General features: G+C 42.2%; 1 protein-coding gene across 5 annotated transcripts in view; it reads right to left on the reverse strand.

Annotated features, from left to right (window-relative positions):
- Nucleotides 1–17411, reverse strand: part of FOCAD (focadhesin) — a 318854-nt gene that overhangs the window by 125516 nt on the left and 175927 nt on the right. For all 5 annotated transcript variants that reach the window (XR_002097361.1, XM_019517493.1, XM_019517495.1 and 2 more), the window contains exons 12-15: nucleotides 14905–15009; nucleotides 14373–14474; nucleotides 13681–13811; nucleotides 6779–6905 (exon numbers count right to left, since the gene is read on the reverse strand). Coding sequence is in view for 4 of the 5 variants with exons in the window: in XM_019517493.1 (XP_019373038.1) it covers nucleotides 6779–6905; nucleotides 13681–13811; nucleotides 14373–14474; nucleotides 14905–15009 (465 nt within the window). In the remaining variant the exon portion in view is untranslated. The remainder of the gene's footprint in view (nucleotides 1–6778; nucleotides 6906–13680; nucleotides 13812–14372; nucleotides 14475–14904; nucleotides 15010–17411) is intronic.

Consider the following 17411-nt stretch of genomic DNA (forward strand, 5'->3'; position numbering starts at 1 on the left):
AATCACCCTAAACACGCCAAAAAAGCTGTGATATACAGCTAGGCCCTCAGACACCACTGAATTTGCATGGAAGAGAACACCCAGGATTGCCACCTCATCAATCTTAAAAAGGCTTTCCCTCAATAGGGCACTCCTCCAGAGAGATAGATTGTACATTTGAAAGAGCCGCCCGGATACCACGTGAAGAACTGCTGCAGTACAAAAGAAAACCCCCCCACAAATGGCACACAGCTGGTTATGACATATCATCCCTCCCTCAAACCCGTATGGAAAATCCTCAAACATTTGCAACCCATACTAGAAAGAGACCCTATTCTTAAAGAGATCTTCCCAGAGCCACCCATCCTAGCTTTCGAACAAGCACCAAACCTTGCTAACCTCATCACCAGAAGCAAATTTCCTCAGACCCAGAACACACCAAAAGGATCCAGACCATGCCATGACAAGAAATACAAAACCTGCCAACACATCTCCACCACCCCCACAATTACCATGCTCACAACAGAGCCATCAGCATTCCCAGATCTTACAGCTCCAAAAATGTAATATATCTTATACAATACACCAAATGTCCCTATGGAAAATACATAGGAGAGACCAAACAACAAGAGCATACCAGGATGAATGCACACTGGAAATCTATCAAAGACAGGAATACCCAATTACCTGTGGGGGCACATTTCTCACAAGGAAACCACTCTCTCTCCAATCTCTCAGTCCTGATCCTCAAAGGAAACTTACAAAACACTACCCAGAAACGAGCCTATGAACTCCATTTCATCAACCTCCTGGATACTAAAAATCATGGACTAAATATAGACATTGGATTTATGACACATTATAACCTGCCTGACATCTGACTCCCCAGGTATTTCTCTACTATTCATCCCCCTTCTCTCCCCCCCACCCAGCCTGTCTCTCACCCATTGACTCCTCAATCTACATCTTCACTGACTGCCCAGCTTCTGGCTTCTTTACTTTTCATTCCATCCAGGAAGAGCACATACCAACTGCTGAAATTTCCTTAGCCTGAAGAATGGTTTTTGAACCTGAAAGCTTGCTTACAAATTGTTTTCCAACTATTTAAGTTGGCCTAATAAAAGATATCAGATCCACCCAAAGAACCAAGCTCATCTATAACATTTCAAACTTTTTGGTTGTGGAGGCTCCAATAAAGGGTGTGCCTGTCTGGTCTCAAGTATGCGTTTGCAAGCCGCCTTGGCCTTGGCTTTAGCCTTAGCTACCGGGATCTGCCCATAACCTTTTGCTAAATCCAGCATTGTAATATACTCAGCCTTCCCAATGTGCTCCACTAATCCAGTCACATGGGGCATGGGGAATGTGTCAAAGACTGCCAGTGCGTTCAGGTGATGGTAATCAACACACAGCCGCAAGGACCTATCTGATTTGGGGACTGGGACTAATGGGCTTCTGGGGGAATGAATTAAGCCTTGTTTGAGCATCTTTAGGATTTCCTTACGGATTCCCCCACAAAGATGATGAGGTATTGAGTGCCATTTATCTTGTACTATCACTCCAGGAGGCATTATTATCATGTGACAGATGTCCTGGACCCACCCGCTCTTTGCGGAAAATGTCCTTGAATTCACACACCATTGTTTGCATTTCATATTTCTGGAGCATCATTAAGTCTTCTGCCTTTGACTTCAGCTCCTAGTGCCACTCCTTGAGGACTGAGGTCCTCTGGGTCACCTTCTGAGAACATGGCCCACCCTTCAGGATCATGCCACTCTCTTAAGAGGTTCACGTGGATGTAGGTAGAAGCACAAGAACCCTCTGTCCAGGCTCAAACTCCCTCTCTCTGGCACGGGTGTCATACTTTTCCTTTTGCCAGCACCGTGCTTCACGCATGTTATCCCTGGCGAGGTCCTGGGTAACCTGGACCCGTTGTTGAAATTCTTGTTGGTAGGAAGACAGGTTCCTCACCCCTTCAGTATCCTGCTCTTAGTCCTCCTGCAGTATTTGCTGCAGACCCCTGGGGAGGTGGCCCAGTATGAAGTCAAATGGCAAATGCTTCATTGCCTCTTGTGGGGTGTCCCAGATCATGAATAATACCAATGGGAGAAGCAAATCCCATTTCCACGGATCACCCTGTATGCACTGTCGAAGCATACATTTTATGGTGCCATTAAGATGCTCGACCAGGTCGCTGGTCTGAAGATGGTATATGGAGGTCCAGAGCTGCCTAATTCGGAGGGTGTGGCATACAACTCGTAATACCCCCAATATAAAATTCTGCCCTTGGTGGGTAAGGATTTCTTTCAGTATCTCCATCCTCGCAATCCATTTGATGAGTTCCTCCACTATCCAGAGCACGGTCACAACCCAAAGTGGTATTGCCTCAGGGTAGCACGTGGCATAATCGATGAACACCAGCACGTACTGGCGTCCCGCATTGCTATGGGGCAAGGGTCTGACTACATCCATTGCTACCCTGGAAAACAGCGTATCAATGATGGGTAGGGGCTAGAGTGGGGCCCATGCTGGCCAGTCTTCTCTTGCTTTGTGGCATTCAGGACATGCTGCACACTGGCAAGCACCCTCCTCTCCCAACCCTGGCCAGAGGAACCACCTGGTCACCCTGGCAATGGTCTTATCACAACCAAGATGTCCCCATGTGGGGCTCACATGGGCAAGCCTCCATATTATTTGGCAGAACCAGGTAGGGACTACTAATTGTGTTCCCTGCTGTTCTGCCGTATTCCCTCTCTGAACCTGGTACAGAAGATGGTTCCGTACCTCAAAATATGAGTTTCCAACCTGCGTCCCCCTCTGCCCATCCCTGGCATTGAGGGATTAAGTCCTGAGTGTCTGGAGCTCTGGGTCTTCCTCCTGCGCTTCCCTAAACTGCGGGCTACTGGCCACATCATGCAGGTTGACTTCATCGGCGCTGCCCGTTGATCCCTCTTCCTCATCAAGTTCTCCTGCCCATATTTCATGGTCCTTGATTCTTTGACGCTCTACTTCAATGTCTCAGATCCGCTTTAGTGTGTCACAAATGGGCGCCCAATCTCATCCGAGCAACATGTCACATCCCAGCTGGGGTGCCCCCCCCACCAACAGCTTCCCCTGGTGTTCCATTACCTGGAGCTGGACCCATTGGTACGTGATTTGCTCAGCTTCTCCATGCAGATATGCCACCCTCACAGGACTTGCCTGGTGGTTCCTCCAGGCTGTGATGATGTCAGCCCATACTAACGATTGCACTCAGTCAGAATCCAATGTGGCTTTGACGGGGCGATTTTCTACCCATGCGTTCAGGACCGAGCACCCCCAGATGGCGTTATCTGCTCCCGAGGTGTAGCTACAATCCACCAGCTCACTTGGATCTGCCTCTTTCCGTGTCTTTGTCCCCTCGAGGAATTGTTGGGGCACCATCATTCGCTGAGACCACCCGCGCATTCTCAGAAGTGACCAGTCCTTCCACAATGGAAACAGACTGTGTCCTTCAGATTGCCCCTGGAAAAGGGTTACCTCCATTCTACTTCTCTAGGGGGCGGAGTCACCTAGACAGTCGTTCACTTCACTCAGCTGTACCCTGCCTCTGATGGAGCAAATGCTTCAACCAGCTTCAAGGCCTTTTCACAACTGCGAGGGGAGTGCTGACGGACCCAGCACTGAGTTTGTTCCTCCCGATCATTCTGGAACTGTTCCAGCAATATTTGGTAAGCTAAGGCATCCCAGTCACAAACTGTGGGGCTCAGCCACTTATTGAAGAGATCCTGCAAAAGCTGCAACAGAATCCTGGGTCATTGCTCGTCTGGCCCTTTCCTAGCCCAAAACAGCTTCCGATAATGCTCTGGTTGATCTCGAGCCTATATAGGACTGCTGCTTTGACTCGATCATAGTCCTGAGCTTCATCCCAAGGAAGAGCCCAGTAGGCCTCTTGGGCTTTACCAACGACAAGCACCCCCAACTGGCTAGCCCAATACCCTTTGTCTAACCCCATCATACTTGCATGGCACTCAAAGACTTCTATGTATGCCTCCAAAGTCATCGTCCCGGGTCATCTTTGGCATTTTAAATGCAGCCAGACTACAGCATAGCCAGTCTTATTGGCGGTTCATCATTTGCTGCTGGGCTGAGCACATCCAGAGGGGCCATCGCTGCCAGTTGCACTGTGCTATAATCCGTGTCTGCCGGGTCTCCTTAGTGTTTCCCAGCCAATGTACCACTTTGTGCCTGCCTGGCCTCAAGTATGCCTTCGCAAGCTGCCTTGGCACATGCATCCAAAAGTGGCCGCGAAGTGGGTGTCGCCAACCTCGGAACACGATCGCCCCGGGGGGAAACCCAGAGACTTTCCTGCCACAACTTCGATGATACCTTCAGTGGTGGGCTCCCCTTCAGTGGACTCACTTGGATTGCCTGCAACCCTCGACGGGTCTTCATGGGGCTCCACCTGCCCTATACCCCATCCATGTGCCAGCCTCTAAGATGTCCCTCGATGTTCCCAAGGCTCACCCTCTGACGTCACCCCTTCCTTTTGGAGTTGCTCGAGGCCACCCAACGGACCTTTGGCTAAGCCCAGTCACTGGCTGAACTCCTGCCTTGGAGTGCCACCTTCACCCCTGGTCTTACCTCCAGGACTTCTAGAGGCGGTCCTGCCCTTGCCTCAGGGCCTCTCAGGGCTGATCCCCATCACAAGAGTTACAAGGAAAATCACGTGCAAAAGGACAAAACATAGAAGAAAAAATGTAAAGAAAAGGATTTTGCCCATAATCCAGAGTAGGGTCTGGTCTGTCCCTTTCTGACTCACAGCCCCTTTGGATTATGGTCTTTGTTGTCCCTCAATGTCATCCAGTGTCCTTGCTCCCGCTGGAGACCTTCTCTGATGCGTCAGCTACGTGTCCCTTGCTGCACACCGGCATTGTGAACACTCAGCATGCGAAGCACCCTTGGAGTGCATCCCCTTTGGTGCTCCCCCAGCATCTCCCTCAGTGCTGGCTTTTATCCCAACCGGGCAGCGTCCAAGGATGATGTAACCTGCCTGTGCTGGCTCAAGCCGGAAGTAGGTGCAGCTTATAAACCACATGGCAATCAGGAGCCAGTGCAGCATGGCTGCCTCTTCATCTCCTGAAAGGGGTAAATTAACCCTGGTTTCAGGGCTTTTTGTGCACAAGTGAGCTGTCTCACCATGGGGCGGGGTGGGGGGGGGCAGCAATGTGTCTACCAGTGATTATCCTCCCAGGACATAGGGGTTTTCAACCTTTTTTTAGTCTAAGTACCCCTGCTATGAAGGCTGCCAGACGTTGGGAGGGGGGGGAAGGAGTGGCCCGGGGCCAGACGCTGGGGAATGGGGGAGCACACAGACAGATGGCCAGTGCATGTGAGCTTCCCCACCCCACAGAGGGATTTCACTGCCCTTGCCCTGCCCCAGCCCTGGTCCTGGGAGGTAGCAGTGTTCCATCTCTGCCCACCTGCATGTACCACCTAGAACTGGTGCAAGTACCCCAAGGGGTATGCAGACCCCTGGTTGACAACCCCCGCTCCAATAGATATGCTATAGTCTAGACAGTGCCTTCTTACAACTTTCATTCACCAAGCAGGAAACCTGGTGAATAAATGACTGGTGTTAAGGAAGAGACTAGGCTTAATAAGGGATGCAGGGAAAAACTTAACCCAAGGAGAAAAAGACCACAAAATTAGCTTTTCAATGGATTAGGTATGAAAACAAAGTTTAACTTTAGTTTTAATAGCCAAGTTATAATGTACATTGTTTTAAGAACAAATATTAAAATTGCTAATGAACATCAAATTTTGTCAAAGCAATTTGTTTTATACATAATTTTATTTCAATATATTACTTTGTTTCACCCTTTTCTTTTTTGGTCTATGACCAAAGACAAATGAGGAATGATGGAGTAAACAGCAAGAAAACACTTCCAGAAACAGCTTACAAAGGGGTTTAAAACACTATGATGAGCAGTTTCAATTTCATTCTTGAATTTTTCTTGGCCTGCATACAACACTTTCCAAATTAAATCAATTAGAAACTAAGATAGATGGCCTCATAGAAAACATGCTAGCTTCTGTTAAAATCATGCTGGCAAAAAACCCCAAAAGATTTGCCCAGAATTAGGAAATATAGCCTGGCAAGAACTACTGTGTCTATTTTACAATTCTGACATACAAGTCAATACACATGACACTCTCATTAAATGGTAGTCACAAAAGAAAACACAAAAACACAAAAGAAAGATGTTGTCCTCTTGATAAAAGACACAAAAGTAAGCCCAAAAGTAAATACAATATATAAAAAAAAAAAAAAAAAAGCAATATTACAGGTTTCTCAGGAGCTATCATTCTGGAGCCTGGTAACCAAGTTAAACACTGGCATTATTTATTTATACTCTGATAACACCTCAAATCCTCAGGCTAGGCACAATGAAATAACACACAGGAAAATAACAGTCCTTGCCCAAAAGAGCTTACAATCATAATCAGCAAACACCGCAGCGAAAGATATACGTTATGAATGAAACAGTCGGTTGGCCAGGTCAGGAAGATGATACTAAAGTAACAGGATGTTTACACTTCTTAGTAATCAGGATTATGTACCAGACTACACGTACGCTTTTCTCTGAAAATTTTAACAAATAACCACTGAAAGAAATAGCTGATGAATGAATAGGTGGCAATAAAGTTTAATTTAACAGAAGGAAATGTTTCAGAGCATTCTACAGAAATGCCTCCTAGAAAGAAAGCAAAGCAAAAAGGAAACATGCAACACTGAGAAAACCATTTCAATTAACCTTACCTCAGCCTGGCAAAGTGCATGAAGACCTTGTAATACTAAGGCAGCAGGTGTAGCTTGATCAGGCTTTGTGCATTCATTCAGTACCTGGGAAATCACAGCCAACATATCTGCTCCATGCTGGTAGGGCCTAGAGGAAAATCAACATTATATGAAGGTACAAGCATATTTTTAAAAAATCTGCTTGATAGCCCAAAGCTTCTTGACATAAAAAAATATTTCCAAGCATATATTTTTCTGCACAGAAATAACTCCTGAGGCAGCAAAGGGCAATCAGCAGAATGCACAGCAGCAAATCAGGCGAGGGAACCAAGTAACAGTTGGGGAAGGATATGGGGCTTAGCTTGTGGTATACCTGACAAAAAGTTTGGCCCCCACTGAGTTAGTGGAAGAGAAAGAAACCACAGGTAGTGAGAAAGAAAAAAAATTTTTTTTTAATTTTTGCATCAGTAGAGAAAGGAATCTGCATTAGGTTTTAAAACAGTACTGATGAGAACTATGTAGCACTTGATGTTCATAGATTCAAACAGATTACTTTCTATAAAGTCTGACCTCCTTCATAATACCAGTCACAGAATTTCACCTAGTTACTTCTGTATCAAGTCTAAAATCTTGCATTTGACTAAAGCAGTTGTTCTCAACATTTTTAGACTCAAGGGAAACGTCTACATGTGCCACTAATAGGCAACAATAAACTGCGGGATTTATTGCTCCGCCTCCACAGTATATTGCTCCTAGGAAGTTCCCAGGCATACAGTTTACACATGCACCCAAGAACAGCACATTGAGCTGAATCACAGAAGCCCTGGCTGGCAGAGGGCCCAGGGGATCAGCTTGCCAGCCTGAGGCTGCTCCGTCTGAGCTCAATGTGCTGTGAAAGGGCTGGCTGGAGCACAACAGCTACGCATGAAAAAACTCCACAGCGGAGTAGGACCTATAAATACAAGTCCTAGCCTGCTGTGGAGTTTGTTAGTTTCATGCACCCTAATAGGGGCAGACATGTAGACAGGGACATTTACTGTGCAGTTAATTAGGCAACTGCCCAGTAAACATCTTGTGTAGACTCATGACACCCCTTAGGAAAATATGTTGGCTGTTAGTTTTCACATGTTTTTTGACCACAGAAAAATAACAGACTAATTCTTCTGTTGCAAAGAATTCAGAAAGGGCACAACAGGTGAGAATAGTTTTTAACATCGTGGATTTCTATTTGAAATCCCTGGGTTTACCTTGCACATCATGTTTACACATCTACCAATGATAACATTGCATTGCACCTCACAGCACGCTTGAAAGGATTTCAAGACACCCAAGAGTGCTGCCTCACCCTGGTTGAGAATCACTGGACAACAGCATACCTTTCAGACAGGTATCCAATCTATATTTAAAACAGCAAGTGACAGAAAAATTTATTTGTAGTTGAGTCCAATGGTAAGTTAAGCCACTGAAAAACATCAAAAAAAAGGTGTGATAGGTTCTAATACACATTCCCAACAATCGTGCTTCCTGCTATGCCACATGCATAGCAGCAGGCGTGACTGTAGGATTGGGCATCAGATTTCATCATGCCATACTGCCAGTGCAAGGGGAGCCTAGGATCACCACAGCTGCACAGGGAAAGACTGGGTCCCCATGCATCTCATACAGACAGGCAAACTCCAGGGTAAGGGCGAAAAAAAAAAGATCACGCTCGTTGCTTTTTTCTCTTCGATGGCTGATGCCAGGCTACCTGCACAGTCCCTGAGCCACACAGAGCCCAGTGCTTTGCGCTGTGGCTGTAGGGCAGTAAACTAAAACTCCTCAGAGGTGTTTTAGTTTGCTGAGCCCCAAAGTCATTTAAGGCACATCACACCACCGAATGTGCTACAGCGGCTGGAATTAATACGTAATACACTGCTGACATGTGCAAACACAAACACCATTAAAGTGGTGCAAAAGCATTTAACCCACTTTAAAGTGTCGTGCACACATTGCCCCTCATTTCATCTACAGATGCCCAATAGTTTCTTATGAATTTATAATCTCTAAGTGACAGCTTGGTTCCATCAAAATCAACAGCACAATTCTCCTCAACTTCAACTGGACCAGGATATCACCCTGGGAATATATTAAAGAACTTTCATTTTGCCAAATCTCATGATTTGATGAAGAGGTGTGCAATATTTAGTGTTTTCCCCAAAGTTTCATCCCACAGATGCTAAGTGAGGACAGTCAGTGCATGTCTACACAATCTCACTAGCATTCCAGCAAGCACACACTATGTGCTGACAACATCTAAAACAGAAATAGCATAGACATGCCTAGAGCAACAATTACTAGGGACAGACATTCAAAAAGTCGGAGTCTGAATTGATTCAATCTTTGCAGGTTAGTCTAACCTATGTAGACTGAACTGATTTGCAAGTGAATAGACAGTCACTTGGCCCAGCTCTAGAGTTGGAAAGAACCTGCCTCCTCCTGGCCCTATGACCTTGAGATCCACAGAAGAACAGAAGCAGCACAAAGGAGCTGAAAGAAAAGTACAGTTCTTTACTGAAAGGTAAGAGCTTAAATTGCTCTAAATTCAGTATACTAAACTATATTTTAGTTGCATTAGTATATTTTTCATAACCTATGCAATTCATAATTGAATTCCTACTGATCTGATGTTTTATGACAAATCACCCAACTTTAGCAGTGAGGTGAGGCCTGAAAGGCAGGGAAGTTGTTCACAGTCAACTCTGAGGAGGCCTCTCCTCCATCCATTACTAAATTTGCATATGCTGTAGCTTGGTGTTTCTATATGCAAGCTAGTGACTAAATTACATTTTTCTTTCTTCTTCTTCCTCAGCAAAATGGTGCAACCAACTTTTAGCATGTGGAAGCATTTCCACAGTGCAAGTTATTCTGATAAAAATATGTAATTTGCAAATACTATCAAATGAAATATGCATTTCCAAATGCTACTACGGCGACCAAAAAAATCCTTGTATGTAAGAAGCGTCCTGCAGGTTTTAAAAAATCCTTCATGGGTGTATATTAGGAGGAGGTAGATCATGATACAAGTAGCTATTTCCAATGTTCTTGGTCCAGAAGTCCTCCTACTGCTGCTTCTTTTTCTTCTATAATATCAGCATCACAAGGGGTTGCCCAATCAACATCCTCAAGAAATCAAATATTTCAACCACCTGTATATAAAAGAGTCTCCAAATGGCTTCACTTGTAGACAAGATGACACCTGAAGATCAGGGGAAAAAACTGACCAAGCTCTTGCAAGAGCAATATATTCTGTGACACCACTGTCAATAACTGAAAATGCATACTGGCAGGAAGTTTTTAAATTACTAAAACCTTCATACCGTTTTACCCACCAGACACTCTTTGAGCAAGCCTCTTTTAGAATCAGAATATGAATTTGTAATGCAATCTGTGCAAGGAAAAAAAACAAAGCACTGTCTTGCAGTACTTACTGGATAGACAAATGTGTGGGGAGAAGGAATCATAAACTTTGTGATAACAACACCTCAACCAGTTTTTTTACAGAAGCATTGAAAAAGAAGAAAACAGGCATACTGCAGAGTATATCAGTAATAAAATATGTGAAGTTCTACAGAAGATTGAGAGTGGTAAAGTATTTGTTTTGCTGACTGACAAGGCAAGTAACATGAAAGCAGCATAGAAGATCATAATGGATAAATATCCACATATTACTGAAATAGAATGTGCATCCCATGGGGGTAAACTTGCTTCTTAATGACACTGAAGTTGGGCACTCTGCAAAACAACTACAGAAGAGCAAGAGAAGTTATAAAACAAGTAAAAGCTACTCATATTGTAGCTGTAGTCTTTAAGAAGAAGCAGGAAGAAAAGAATGCAAGGAATAAAATAGTGACACTCAAACTCTGTAGTAAAAATTGGATGGGGTGGAGTGGTGATCTCATTTGAAAGTTTACTAAAAAACAAACTAGCCCTTCAATAAACAGTAACAGAGGATCTTAAAGTACCGAAAAGTGTAAAGAACACTGTCTCCAATGAGGATGTCTTCTGGGTTCAGCTGCAGAACTCCCTGAAGATTCTAAAGCCAATTTCTTGAGCAGTTGCTGCATCTGAATCAGACACTGCACTTTTGTCAGACATTCCTTACCAAATGGCCCAGATAAAATCAACTGTTTTTGAGAATCTATGTTCTGCTTACAAGTACAGAAGAAAGAAAAGTGAAAGACTTTATTAACAGACGGGAAGTATTTTGTTGCCAATCAATTCATGCTGCTGCAAATCTCTTGGATCCAAGATTCAAAGGAAGAAATGTTAGTGATGACTAACTGCATTTGCACTGGATTACAAAACACCAACACACTTAGGACTTGATGCTGGAAATGTACTTTCAAATGTTGGAGAATACAGAACATCTTCAGGTATTTGGCCCAGGAATGCAGTCTGGGACTCTGTCAAGCATATCTCTCCTGCAACATGGTGGCAAGGCCTTTGCATGACACAACCTCTGACTCCTCTTGCTTCTCGCCTGCTTCAGATTCCTCCATCTTCTGCCGTATGTGAAAGAAACTGACCTATGCTTGGAAATACTCACACCAAATCAAGAAATAAACTAACATGTGACAGAGCAGAGAAGCTCGTCTCAATCCGGACAAACCATCAGTTTTCAGAAGTCCATGAAGATGATAAAAATGAAGGATCAGAAGAAGCAGAAACTGCCAACAATAATAGCTCAAAAAATGAGACTGATTAGAAGAAGTTTAATGTAGCAAAACTTGTATTCAATGAGTCTTGGGGTTTTTTTCCCCTTTTTTTCCTCAGCCCTTTTTCTAAAAATGAGTGCTTTCTGTATCTGCTTGACACTGTGGAGCAGACTAAGTCCAGAATGCATAATAATTTCCTTTGTTTTACTATAATGTTGATGGTTTCTTCTGCTTTCAACTTTAATTTTTGCCTGCTTCTTATAAACTGGCAAAAACTAAGCGATCCTAGGTTCCTTAGAGTTCAGCAGATGGAGTTCCATTTGTAACAAAAATTAAAAACATTTTTAAAGTAAATGTAATTAGTAAATTTGTAATTATTGTCTGAATGATCTATACTTTTAAATTTAATAAATATACCAAACATGATCATTTTATGAGCAAACCAAGTGAATTTAGATCTGTAAAGGTTCCTAAGAAAATAAATATAGCATATATTTCAATTTTTCCCAAAAATTCAATTTTTTCCAAAAAAAACCAGGAAAAAAACCTTTTTTTTCTTCCACAGCTTCAAAATTTCTGGGAATTTTACATCTCTAGTCTGGCCAAGTCCCTACCCCTGCTCAGGCTAAAGAGCAGAGGGGTTGGACCAGCTCTGGAGCAGACAGCACAGCTCAGCCCAGGGCTAGAAAGCATGCTGGGATGTTGGGGAACACTGGTTTAACTTAAACCAGGAAGGGGTCTGGGACAGAAATTCCATAAACTGATTTGACCTAAATCAGTTAAGTCTGATACTACATTCAACCAGGTTTATCTTAAACCAGTTTCAGCCATTTTGAAACATGTTTATGTGCATTGAGAATTTATGTCCCGTTACAGGTTCAAACCAGTTTCTGATCATTTAAGCCGGTTTATGTGTAACCTCTGTCCCTAGCCAACAAAGCAGCTGCACAGACAATACATAAAGAAGGGATGTTGTGTGCCTTTTTGAAGCAGCCATGACAATACAAAGATGGTGTAGACAAGCCCTCAGCATGTCAGTTGTGTACATTGTTCTTTACATCCACCAAAATCCCTTTAAACAGTGGTTCCACATCAGCATGTGAATGCAGGAAAAAACAGTGGAATCAGTAGTCTAGTTCTTACTTCATGATAAACACCAAGTACATTTTGGAAAATTAGCCAAAATTACAAAATTCTTTTTAAAAAAGATCCTGAGGAATTAAAATTCCTTCTCAAATTTGTTTTGAAGCATCACTTAAAAAAAAAAAAAAAATCAATTTATATGTTCTTATCATTTGTCTTTTTCATATTTCTACTTTCATAGTTTCATAGTTTCATAGTTTCTAGGGTCAGAAGGGACCTGAGAAGATCATCTAGTCCGACCCCCTGCCATGGCAGGAAAGAGTACTGGGGTTAAACGACCCCAGCAAGATGTTCATCTAACCTCTTCTTAAAAAACCCTAGGGTAGGAGCCTGCATCACCTCCCTTGGAAGTTGGTTCCAGACCCTAGCCGCCTTGACCGTGAAATAGCGCCTCCTGATGTCTAACCTAAATCTACCCTCTGCTAGCTTGTGACCGTTGTTCCTGGTCTCTCCTGGCTGTGCTCGGGGGAACAGTGACTCCCCCAATGCCTTCTGATCCCCCCTGACCAGTTTGTAACAGGCCACAAGATCCCCCCTCAGCCTTCTCTTTTGGAGGCTGAACAGGTTCAGGTCCCGTAGTCTCTCCTCATAGGGCCTGCCCTGCAGTCCCCTGATCATGCGAGTGGCCCTCCTCTGGACCCTCTCTATGCTGTCCACATCCCTCTTGAAGTGCGGCGCCCAGAACTGGACGCAGTACTCCAACTGCGGCCTGACCAGTGCTGCATAAAGGGGGAGGATCACCTCCTTGGACCTGCTTGAGATGCATGGCAAGGTATAGTTGGCCTTCCTAACTGCCTCCCCACACTGCCGACCCATGTTCATCTTGGAGTCAATGACGACTCCAAGATCCTTTTCCGCCTCCGTGCTGACAAGAGGGGAGTTCAGAACAAAGTGTATGCAATGCGTATTATACTTACCAGTTACCAAGATATTGCATCTATTACAGCCATCAAAAAGTATGTATCCCACAATTATAACAACAGACTAAGAAACCATTGGCATAACTTTCCTTTAAACATCATTCAGCATCTCTACATTGAAACAGGATGGATAACAAAACGTTGGATAATTAACTCTTCTTCTTACCTCTGTCTACATATATCTCGGATGGAAGCAGCTTTAGCAATTAGCTTTTCCCACTGAGCATCCTTGCCAACAGACAATGAGGGCATGTCAGACATTGCCATAAACCGCTGCAGTTCTGGGTAAACCCGATCCTAGGAAAAAACTGACTTTTAAAATAATATGCAATTAATTTTCTTTAAATTAATGACAAGATTGTATGCTGCTAAAACCTGTGCACAGCTTCCTAAATGAACATTTACATTGCAAATCATAGTATATTTTTCTTCAGCAGTGGAAATGAATGTTGTGATATGATGTAAGTGGCTTCTGTGAACAAAATCCACATTGTTTGGCTTTTTCCCATAAACTAAGCAGCAAGCTACTACTATGCAACCAAATGTAAATGATTTAATCACTCAACTCTGGTACTTTTGGTGCATTATCCAAAAAGCATAAAGATGTCTTTCACACACAAAATTATTTCATAATTTCATTCCAAGGCTCAATGAGATGCATAATAGGTTCCATGAAAGGCCAACTTTAGAAGTTGTCAGTACATCAGAATTAATAAGTGTATCACTGACACCATTTGCTTTCCACTGCTAATAATTAGGCCCTAGCACAAACAATTATCCAAAGTCTTCTCTAGTTAGAGGAAACATGTTAAAATAGTTTCTACAGCAATTTATCTTACACTGCACAATTTTTCTAACCTGTCTCTCCCATAAAGATGTCATCAGGCGTAAAGAAATGGCTCTAAGGTTTGGTGTGTTCCCCAGAACCTGTATTACACGTAGAATTTGAGCTACACACATCTGAAAGAGATTTTTTAGGACATGGTTATGTTAATATCCTTGAACAAGAAGGTGTCTATAAATCTTCACTTTCTGTGAATACCAGAAATAGATAATTAAGCCTCCTGCAGTGTCAGGAAGAAACAGAGTCATTTTCTGATAAATTTTAAGTTCATACTGATTTTAAAGGACATTTGCTTTGGATATATAAATACAATAATGATATAATGTTGATAGCTGAAACACAATGCATACTTCATCCTTTAAAACAAATGTCAGATCCCATCATAAATATTAACATGTTATGCAGACACTTACAAATAATTTAAAATTATAAGCAAGTTATATATTTCTGCATCTGCTATTCCATGCAATTTAACTGACTAGTTACAGTTACACTTGTTTCATTAAAAAATATTTCAAAGGAAGTTGAATTTCTCTTCGTACTGACCTTATGCACACCCAGAGTAGGTAAAGCATACAAAATATCACGATACAGCACAGGCTCCAGTGGCCTTCCCAGTTTAAACATCAAAACTGGGATTAGATTTGGGACCTAGAAATACATGGAAAGTATTCATCCAAAAGCATTTACTGCTGGCATCAAGGAAACCAGATGTTATTGACATGGTAAATGGCCTACGGGAAGACCAGCAATGAACCCATTAGAACACCCAACACATCACTCTTGTTGCATTAAAATTTGTACTCATGAAAGAGGGAGGAATAAAAAAACTGACATTTCAGAAGACTCATTTATAGCTTTCTTTTCTCCTCTCAGCTGTTTTCTTGGAATTGACATATCCTTTAGAGCTACCTACAATCACTGGGGAAAATCTATTACAATTTTTATAATAAATATTTTATTAATGTAAGAAATGAAGTAATATGAACCAAAATAAAAGTGACAAGCAACATTAACATAGCAATTTTCAGCACAAATTTCAAAGAATTTTAGAAAGATTGATCAAATAATCAGTAACAGATTATCCTTACTCCATGGACAGGAAAACTGAATTACCAAAGGTTAAAAGGGACATGCTCACAGCCCTAAAATATAAAAATCAGTGAAAGAAATTGAAGTCATGTCCTTTTTTTAATTCCCAGTCACATGTTCTAACCCTGGGCAATGCTACTCATATATAGCACATAACTTCCAAAATGAAAGCTCAGCTGAATTATGTCAGAAGATTTGTTGCAATAGCTTAACACTTCACACCGTTCAAGCCTGAAAACCTAATGACTGCCTCAGAGTATTTGCAATATTCCATATAGCTATTTATCTAAAACAAATGTATACATATTAACATTTTACTGGTTTCATAATAAATGCAAATTTTCAGTGTCATTTTAATATGCAAAGAAATGTAAGGTTTTCTCACTGTCTGCTTACAATAAAATTGTTTCAACCCCTTGAATATTTACAAAGTTCTCACTTTCTTCTGAATTTAATTTCCATAATTAATTTTAGACATTCTGAAAGGAGCAGACAGGCAAAGATCCCCAAGAACAATTCACATTCCATGTCGGTGAAGAAAGAATTCAAATGCAGATTCACCATTACACTAGAATTCTAATACCACTGTTACAATTATCACCATATAGTATTAATTTAGATGATTATTTATTGAATTTTTAATAGACAATAGCATTTTTCTAAAGTATTGCCACCACAAAATGAAACAGAGGGAAATGGCATGTTATTTAACTCCCAGTTTGTTTTTCTTTTAGGTACTGTTTTCACAAAATTATACCATCACACAAATGAATCTCTCAGTTAAATTAATGTATCAAAGGATCCTGTCATTCTCTTACAGAAGTAAAGCATGCTAGGAAATTCAGTATTTATGTGAATATGCTTATTCCACATCCTCTAGATTTTATACAATTATTTTCATTATGCTGTCAGCCAGGTCTGCAGAGTTCTCCATTTCAGTCATAGGATTTGCTTCTTGAGTGGATCTCTAAGCGTTTTTCTATTATCTTAAACTACTGTAAATTTAGAACTTATTCAAAGAGCACAAGATTGGGCAATTTTGTGTGGCTTTGAAAGAGGAGGATAAATTCAGAAGAAATCCCATACTTATTTGCCTTGACTAGACTGGCTCATATAAGAGATAGAGGCCATCAACCTAAATCCCTCAAAACAGTTGTAAGCCAAATAGATCCCAAACCTCTTTGAAAAATTCAGCACAGTGTAGACAACCTTTCCTACACGTGTAAGTAGTAGTACTTTTGACCATTATTGTAGGATTCCACAGTAGCTTTCTCCCAGTAACCCATACATACAACGGTATGTCTTAACCTCAGACCCAAACATGAATACCTTGTATTTAAAAGCTTGGCCATCTCAGCTGTGCAGTTGGTTCGATAAAAGATACCCTAAGAAATCCTTGCCTCTTGCATAATTCCTGGACCACCACAGCCACAGCTCACTCTAATGCAGCTTAACCTGAAAACATGTAGAAGATCCCTTTCCATCTCACAAAAATAATTTATCTAGTAATAGGAAGGCAATTTCTTTTAAGTGAGCTCTGGGATTTTCACAACCACCAGATTGCACATTTCCATGTGCAATGTTTAAACAGGATCCCAAACAGGACCTCAGCTTATTTTGCAAATCATCATCATCTCCATAATGGATTAAATTAAAAGTCCAGATAGGAACTTCCACACATTTGTTAAGTCTGAAGGATACATCCAAATTCCAAAATTTGCATCTGGGAATCACGTACAATATTTATAAAACAAACTTAAGTTTGAAAGGGTTTCTCTCCCTTTTTTTAAACCCCTAGTGCAGGGGTTTTCAACCTTTTTTAGTAAGTGTACCCCCAGCAGTCAAATGCAGAGCTGGGGAGTGGGGAGGAGGGGGGGAAGAGGGCAGGTGGCACGCAGCTGGATCTACACCCCCCACTGAGGGACACCGCTGCCCTCGGCCCTCAACCGCCTCTGGGAGGC

The sequence above is a fragment of the Gavialis gangeticus genome, unplaced genomic scaffold (genome assembly GCF_001723915.1).
Source record: "Gavialis gangeticus isolate Ggan-Ray unplaced genomic scaffold, GavGan_comp1, whole genome shotgun sequence".
Taxonomy (NCBI): domain Eukaryota; kingdom Metazoa; phylum Chordata; order Crocodylia; family Gavialidae; genus Gavialis; species Gavialis gangeticus.